This window comes from Malus sylvestris, chromosome 11 (genome assembly GCF_916048215.2).
Source record: "Malus sylvestris chromosome 11, drMalSylv7.2, whole genome shotgun sequence".
NCBI classification, from domain to species: domain Eukaryota; kingdom Viridiplantae; phylum Streptophyta; class Magnoliopsida; order Rosales; family Rosaceae; genus Malus; species Malus sylvestris.
In genome coordinates, this window is record NC_062270.1 from 34,704,289 (window position 1) to 34,713,191 (window position 8,903).

The 8,903-nt window shown below is 36.6% G+C and overlaps 1 protein-coding gene and 1 long non-coding RNA gene across 2 annotated transcripts; both read left to right on the forward strand.

Annotated features, from left to right (window-relative positions):
• The first annotated feature begins 1,695 nt into the window (after positions 1 to 1,695).
• On the forward strand, positions 1,696 to 3,186 carry LOC126590432 (uncharacterized). Its single transcript, XM_050255895.1, is given in 5 exon segments — positions 1,696 to 1,752; positions 2,069 to 2,194; positions 2,568 to 2,738; positions 2,740 to 2,802; positions 2,804 to 3,186. Coding segments are annotated over 5 exon segments (528 nt in total). The 3' UTR covers positions 2,915 to 3,186.
• An 849-nt stretch (positions 3,187 to 4,035) lies between these two features.
• On the forward strand, positions 4,036 to 5,077 carry LOC126591408 (uncharacterized). The gene is made up of 4 exons (XR_007612382.1): positions 4,036 to 4,124; positions 4,218 to 4,324; positions 4,441 to 4,511; positions 4,977 to 5,077. It is a non-coding gene; the product is annotated as an uncharacterized LOC126591408 (long non-coding RNA).
• The last annotated feature ends 3,826 nt before the right edge of the window (positions 5,078 to 8,903 follow it).

An 8,903-nucleotide genomic window follows, 5' to 3' on the forward strand; every position in this document is an offset into this window, starting at 1 on the left:
AATGGTAATCTAGTAAACTTAGAAAAATGACAAACATCACAAGGACTTGTAACTTTGCACATGTTTGGGAACAAGGTGGATAGAACTTTTTCAGAAGGATGTGCTAGACGTTGGTGCCAAAGTTGTTGTTCTTGAGCTAAGCTTAAAGTGACTTGAAAAACCTTGGGAACCTGAATATGCTTGGAAAGATAGTAGAGACCATTTAAGAAAAATCCTTCACCAATCGTCTTCTTGGTGACTACATCCTGAAAGATCACATTTTTAGGAGAGAAAATGGCAAGACAATTTAATGAGTTTGTGATCTTGCCAACAGATAGAAGTTGAAAAGGGAATGAGGGAACATAAAGAGCCTCAGACTCGACATCACTTGAGATCAAATGTATTTTTCCTTTTCCGACAACCATAGCATTTTTTCCATTGGCAACTAACACTTGAGATGGAATAGAAAAATTTTCAAATTTATGCAAGTTTGTAGACTTGTTAGTCATATGATCAGTGGCTCCAGAATCTATAATCCAATAATCAGGCACATTACCAATGTTGAGAGCAGTTGAGAATGAATGTAAGATACCTGGGATGTCCCTTTGTACCACGCCTTCATTTCCAGCCAGGAAGCCAGCAAACTGTCCTAGTAGTGCAGTTTGATTATTGTCACACTGATTTAGTGGTCATTCACTATCTCCAAGACCTTGTTTCTTGTGAAGAAACATAGCAAACTCGTTGATCGGTGCAACTGGATTAGTGGTGAACTTCAGTGCTCCCTCAGAATAAGTTGTGGCAACATGATTTGCCTTGTAAGAAGGGTTGTACGAGCTTTTCGAGACACCTTTGTTATCCCTAGGAAACTTTGGTTTTAACTCTGGATGAAGAATCCAACATCGGTCTCTTGAGTGCCCACCAGCATCAAAATGGCTACATTTTAAGCCAGTTTTCTTTCCTTTGTAGCCTCTCTCCTCACCAAGTTTTTGGTTAGAAAAGTAAGCCCTAGCTTCTGGTATATTTGCCTTTATGTCCAAGGTCATGACTTTCCTTCGAACCTCTTCTCTTTGAATTGTGGCACACACACTTGAAAAAAAAGGCAAGTCAGGATTCATGAGGATATGGCTTTAAAGATCTTCGAATTCAGGGCTCAGGCTTGCTAGGAGTTGGAATATTTTGTCTTCCTCGGCTCTCTTAGTTAGCACAGCAACGTCGATGGTGTGTGGTCGATACACATTCAGCTCGTTCCACATAGTGGTCAGCTTTCCAAGATGTTGCACAAATGGCTTCCCTTCCTGTTGCAAACCAGCAATGTCCTTCTTTAACTGAAACACACGAGCCGTATTGTTCTGATTTCTATACATTTCCTTGAGATTTTTCCAAAGAGTCATGGAGGATTCAACATAGCTAAAAATTTCTGCAATCTTACGATCCATGGAATTGAGTAGCCATGACATGACCAACTGGTCTTTGCATAGCCAAGCATCATACTCTGGTGAGGTAGTCTCAGGCATTGGAATAGCACTATTAACATAACCAAGCTTTGATCGTCCTCCCAGAGCAAGAGAAACTGCTCTCTCCCATGGAAGATAGTTAAACTCATTTAGCAAGACAGAACTAAGACGTTGATTTGAGTTGATATCAATATCTGAGTGTGGTGATGGTGGAGTAGCATGAAAGTCGTCTCCTTCCAAATTTATTGAGCTTTCTTCAGCCATGATTGAAGGACAAGAAGAAGCTCACAAATCTCTCAAGAGAACACCACAGAAACAGGCCGGTTAGGGTCACTGCTTTGATACCATATTGAATTTTGTGAATGGTATATTCATCATAAGACAATCTAAGTACAAGAGATAGCAAATATATATGTGCTAGAGGGAAGAAAACAAGACTACCTATCCCTCATTGATTTACGTCTATAGCTAACAAAAAAAAAAAAAAGACACATCCCTTGAATTAAGGGAATTGACAACAAGAGACACATCCCTTGACAACAAGAGACACATCCCTTGAATTAAGGGAATTGACAACACTATCTATCACCCTAAAATCCTTTGTACGGTGAACAAGCAACCTAACCTAACCCTAGTTGCCATTCTTTCTTCCAATAAGAGCCCTTGCCAACATCTCAAAATCTTTGTCTAAAGAGCATCCTCCTTGTATTCAATCCTGCTTATCCAGGGCTTGCTTCTCCACTTCTTATGAACGTGTCCAAGTAAATATTTCTTTTCCCATTTTATTAGGTTTTTTTTTAATATCTTTTTGGCATCTTGGGTTAATCTATCAATGATTCGATGTTAGTCGAACCCTAGACAACCCAGTGAATATTGGACTAAGAACATGCTAGCGAACAAGTTATAAGAGGAACAACCTTTTGTATCTTAATTCGCCTCTCCTTTTGGATACAAGTGTGCTAGAAAAGGCATAAATATATTAAGGCACATACTTTTTAGGATACGCGCTCGAGAAAATTTATGTATGCCTCCAGTTCTATTGTAATTAGAGTAGTATTATTATGCGAAACATATAGAGAATAAAAATTATCCTTATAGCTGTGCTTATTTTTTATTTTTTCTCCCATGAAATAGGACCCAAGAAATAGGCCACCGACAGAGGCAGGCAGGCATGGAGCAACGACCGGAGGAAGAGAAAGTGATACCAGGATTGATGACATGAGCGTTACAAGATTTGTAGCAGACACAGCAAGACAAGGCGCTGCAAAAACGGCTGATGTCGCGGAGGACCTGGTTAACTTGGCCAAGGGAGACAAATAATGTTGCATGGGATTCTGCCAAGAACACTACCCGGAAGGTCACCGAAACTTTTGGTTGCTGAGGCTGATGAGAACGTCGTTGATACAGCTGAGTATAGAACTATTGAAGATCTGAGTACGTTCGCAGGTCAGAATGACCACCATCAGAAGGATCACATTTGATCAGGGATGAGAACGTAATATGAGACTTGATAAATAGGGCTTTTAATTATTCCCAGACTTTGTTGACTCTGTGCAACTTTCTCACAAATCGAGGGGAAATCGTATGTTGAATCTTATCTTTTCTTATTTATTAGTATAGAAAAGGGAATAAAGAGAAGATGTAGATATAAATTATAATTTTGGGTGCAAGTGTACATATATATATATGTTAGATGTATGTTTAACATCCACTTGCGACTTTGGAAATATACTCGACCTATTTACAGTTTGAATCAGTAATTATGACATCAACTAACCTAACGCTAAATCAAAATCAATATCAATTTGAGGTAGATTATTCTACTTACACAATTTGGACACATGAAGAATACAACTTCAATTGTAGAAATGTAAGTAAGCTTATGTATTTCCTCATAAAATGCGATCATGTAAACAATTGGGGTTATTTAAATTATTAGGGTTATTGGGCAAGGTTTTCTTAGAGGCGCTCTGACGTGTGATGTAATTCAAGTTTAATTTACGTGGAAGTACGTAGGTGGTTTTATGGTAGAGCCTCAATTTTTTTCATGGTATCAGAGCAGGTAGTTCTACATGTGGCGCTCCACGTCACCTCGTTGTGCTAACGGCTTGAAAATTCGTCACACGTAAGTGGGCGTGTTGAGAATGAGTCTCACATTGATGAGAGAAGGGACCTTGCATGAACTTATAAGAGGTTGAGCTACTCCTTATATTGTCAATTGGTTTGATAGTGGAATCCCAATTTTCTTCACTGTTGGGCTCAACACGTGAATATTATAAGTAAGACTTTATTTTTCATACGATTTTTTTTTTTATGACAAATGATATGATTATCTATTGAATAGATTTTACCTAAAAGAGTGATTCAACCACGAAATCTCGAGTACAAAGACAGATACTCTTGACCTATTAGTCATTGCTGTTCTGTACGATTCATTACTCTCTTTTTTGTCAATACGATTCATTGCTCTCAACTTTAATGAAATTATGTCTTGCTTATTATATTAAAGGCATGCCTACAATATAATCATAGCTTGTCTCCCCTCTCACTTTGCCATTGTTTAAAGGTAAGCTCGTAGATCACCATTGTTGCTAATTTCTATGTTTTCTTCTCCTACGTTCAGTAAGGTTCACACCGCGCATATGCTTGTTTTATCCTTCTCAAGCATCTGATGCAAATATGTATGAAAATGTGAGAACCATATTTAGTTGATTGCTTAAAGTGATACATTGATTTCTGAATGTGATACTAATTTTACATCACATACTCTTTTTTCGGATCCAGAAAGAAGCCATATCTACTTCACATTGTTCTCAGTCAAACACTAACGAAATGCGCATGGAATGGTGTTTCCAGCAGGAAAGATCAAACTTTTGTGGAACTTGTATAAGGTCTCAGAAATATTTTGTATAACTTCTAATTTTGTATGATATTAGTGTTGTGTGGTGTTTACTTTGTCAAACTATACATCTTAAATGATTTTGTTTTTCATTTATTTGTTTTATAGCAACATATGAGAAGGAGTTGAGATAACTCAAAGCTGAACGGAAATCAAGTCGAAATGAGCAGTGTGGCAGGGTGAACTTGCTCATCTTTAAACCCTAAGAGTACAATTTGATGAGTTTTGGATATTTCTTTTTTGTTTCTGTTTTTTTTCTCGATTGGGATTTTTGTAACAAATTCATAATTAGGCATGTGTATGATCTGTTTCTTGTAAGTTGTGGTTTTTTCTTCCTCGTTCTTTTTGACAGGAAATTTGTTTGCTCTATTATTCGTGGCACCACGGTAATGCACCAGACGATTTGATATGACTTTTATATCTGTTTTTCCATTAAATTGTCTGTCGTTTCTCTCATTATTTCATTGAAATTTCGCACTAACCGATAGAAATGATAAGAATGTATGCATTAGATGATTTCATTGTATGAACAGATGAGTATCAACAGAATCCTTTCTTTGGTTATTTTATCCGTTTTGAAACTGCATTAATAAACTCTTGTTGGTATTGCCTTCTTATTGTGGTTTTCTTCCTTATTTTTACAGGAAATGCAACACTTCTTTGCTACAACGTGTGCTCTCATGTGGGTTTCGATACCATTTCCTTTTTCTGATAAATTGGCTACGTTGTCACCCTTTTTTAATTGGGTTATTGTTTGCACCAAAAATATACCCATTTTTACTTATTTGGGCAATTTGGGTAAAATATGAGATTTGGAGGGTTAATGAGCAAGAAGACTAATCTGGAGAGATATTTGATGCAAGTGGGATAGATTTTACACTATAATATTGTTTCTCCTATTTGTTTGGGTGGTGAAGGTTTGTCTAGCCTTTGTTTAATCAAAGATAAAGTGCATGCTTTTTCATGCAAGTGGATGGAAAGTCACCATGCATGCTTTCGGGCAAGAATATGTGAAAGAAGCCAACTTGCTTCTTTTAATTGTTAGTTTATTACAAGTGGAAAAACATGTGATGAAAACATGTGGTGGAAATGCAAGTTCCCCTTTTAATATTATTTCTCCATGCAAGTTAGCAAGTGAAATACAAGCTGCCCAAGCAATGGAATACAAACTGCCCAAGTTTCTTTCGGGCAGGTGCAATGTCTTCAGCAAGGGGGTTTCCTCCTGACCTCTACATAAAGGAGCACAAGCACAAGGATTGAGGACACTCAAAACAACCAATCAAAACTCTACTCAAATTAGCTCATCAGCTTCCTTGTAGAAATTTATTTTTAGCCAAGCATCCTTTGCTTTTCTTGTTTATTAGCTCTACTACTCACTTGTAGTATCGATCTTATTTGTAGCTTTTATGTACAACCCTTTTTCAGTCATTTAATCTACAAGCAATCTGCAATATTAGTCACTTTCCTCTATCATTTATATTTCCAAAGCAACCTTGTCATTTACATATTGTTCTATCTCTCCATATAAGTAAAGTCCTTATTTTTAAGGCAAACAAAGAACCTTAATTTGAGCAACTCCCACTCAAATGGCACAATCTCTTGATTTGAAGTCAAAAGGCGCAACCTCAATCATTCAAATCCCGTCTACTAGCGGCATCTAGTAGTGGCACGCCCGCACCCACCAATCTTGTATGTGAAGTAAATCCCCGGCTTGCCCGCAAGGCCCCATGGCGGATTTAGGGAGCGAACAGTTATGATATTAAGAGATTTGTTTTTCGTGTTTTATAAGAAATTTGTAGATGTTATGGTGGATGATAACTATGTAGTTTTATGTCATACAATGTGAATTGTCTTTGAGGATTTGATTTATGTTTCTTGCATCATGTGACCCTAAAATTGCAAACAAAGATGAAAGAGGCGATGGTTTTAGATTAGTGATCAACTTTTAGTGACCTCTCTTGAGGTCACTACATGATGAATGTGATTTTCAGTGTAGTGATATTATAATGGTCATTATATTATTTTTGTGACGAAATAAGTGATCAAAATTGTTGTAATTGAAGATTCTTGACATAGTGACCATGCAAAATAGGTTACTAATAGTTTGGCGTATTTGTGACCTAATCTTTTAGCGGGTTATCAAAGAGAATTTGTGAAGAGCTTTTAGTGACCACTCTTTATTGGTCAGAGTGAAATTAGCGACCAATTTACTTACTTTCAATGACCAACCAGGTCACTAAAGCCCTCTTTCCTTGTAGTGGCAAAATAATTTTTTTATTTACTTTTCAAATTTCATGTCACGCATGGTATATATAGAGATGCGAATTGCAATGAGGTTCAACAATGGTGTTATTCCAACAACAAAACTGGTGTTATTTTCATAGACGCCAAGTGAATTAAGATGCATTTCTCGCAATTACTTTTTGTTGGATCATGTTTAGCAATTTTGATATGCTAATCTTTTGATATATCAAAATTCATGTTAATATTTTGTGGCTGGTATTAATATGTCCAAATTAAGGCAATTAGTTTTTCCATCACCACATTCTAGTGGTATTTCTCTTTACTTGTAAATGAGAGGTTTTATGTTTGATTTTTGCCAAAGACGAATTTGAACCACATTATTACTAACCCATTGTAAGGCTTAGCTCACTCCCCCACCCCTTAATGTAGATAATATTATTTGTTAAAAAAAAAGGCAGTTAGTTTTCCTTTCCTGAATATTTTGATGGTCCAACTTTCGTCTCATTACAGTAACCCTACATTTTAATATAACAAAACCTTATCTCATTAAGTGAGGATGGATGTATAAATCATAGAATACCATTGCGCTCATTTTCATGTCAAGTCTTTTGTCTTTTCTTGAAGTTTCTTTCCAAATCTTCCTAGGACTTCCTCAATTTCTTTTTCCCTGAGCATTTGCCTTATAAGCTCATTTTCTAACCGAAACATATGTAGGTCTTCGGTTCACATGTCCAACCACCTTAACCGATTTTGACTCATTTAATTCTCAATTGCAGCCACTCCTACTGACACACCCCGATCTCGATGTCCGAAGGATAGTGAGATGGTCACGTGCTGGCTGACATCCGAGGGTGATGCAAGTCATTTAATGAATGTATATGCCGAGAACATGTGAAATATGCATATAAATTTTGTTCGAACTACATAATACAATATTCAAATGCAAACTTTACCAAACTAATATAATAATATCCAGTCGTCAATAAAATGACAATGATAATGCATGACATGTTCAGAGCATACATCTAATTCAGAATACAAGCAGAAGGTGTAACAGAAACTGCTATTACAAGTGATGTAAAAAGCAGAGAGGATGACACGATATCACTAGTAAGGGAATGCCTCGTAGCTCGGATCGTATGCCTCATTCCTATGTCATGAGGGGGCGCAAAACAAACATGAGTGGACCAAGTTGATAGATATATAATATTAAAACAGTTATTCAACAACGTACTAACCCCTAAAGTTTTATGAAAACTCAATAACATAATAAGTTTTTCCGAAAACCCTAGCATGCCATAAAACCTTCGTAAAACGTATACCATATATAGTGTGCTAAATAGTGGTATCAGTTTTGACCGAAGGCATAGAGTGATCTTCATTTGCCCGAAGGCATATAAGTATCAATCGTCTGTAGGCTTCTACAACACCCACCCGAATGTATATATATATATATGTATTAATTGCCCGTAGGCTCCTACAACACCCACCCGAAGGCGTATATATGTATCAATTGCATATAGGCTCCTACAGCACCCGTCCGAAGGCATATATAGTAACCACTACATAAGCACAAAAACATTGCATATAATCTTTCCAACATAAGTACATATATCTCAACGGAGCTCAGTAGCTCAAACATCATATTTCAAAACATCTTCATAGTATATAGTGTTCCATTATATATACTACAAAAAACATAAAAATCGATAAAGTATGGTATTCCAAAATATTCTCAGTAAAGCATGATATTTCGTAAAGTGTAAATCTAATTTACTCATAACCGTTTCACAAAACGTAACCATTAAACCATGCTTTTCATGTATGCATTTCTAACAGTAAAATCATGCATTTTAGAAGGGGTCCATTCACAGATACTTTGTTGTCGAAGAGCCGTGCGAAATAGGAAGAACGAAATCACCTCTAATAATCGCACCTAAGCACATTGTTGAGCCATATATTTTCATAGAGAAAATATATTAGCAAGTTTTATAAAAGATGGGGACATTTAAAAAAAAAATAGTAGTCCAAAACATGGACTGACCATAAATAAGGTTCACATTATATATATATATATATTATATATATAAGGAGAGAAAAAAATCTCAACAGCCCACAAACTAAAAAATAAAGTTATTGTCTATCCAGAACTCTCCTAAGCTCCCACGTTCTCAACTCAGTAAAGTGATGGCCTTCCTCAACTTCCCCACACCCTGGGAAAGTAGAACACGTAAAAAAAAATGGAAGAGGTTAGTGGAACTGCTCCTTGAGTCTATAAAAAGGGGAGGGCACACGAAAAAGAAAGGGGAGGGCACACGGAAAAGGCA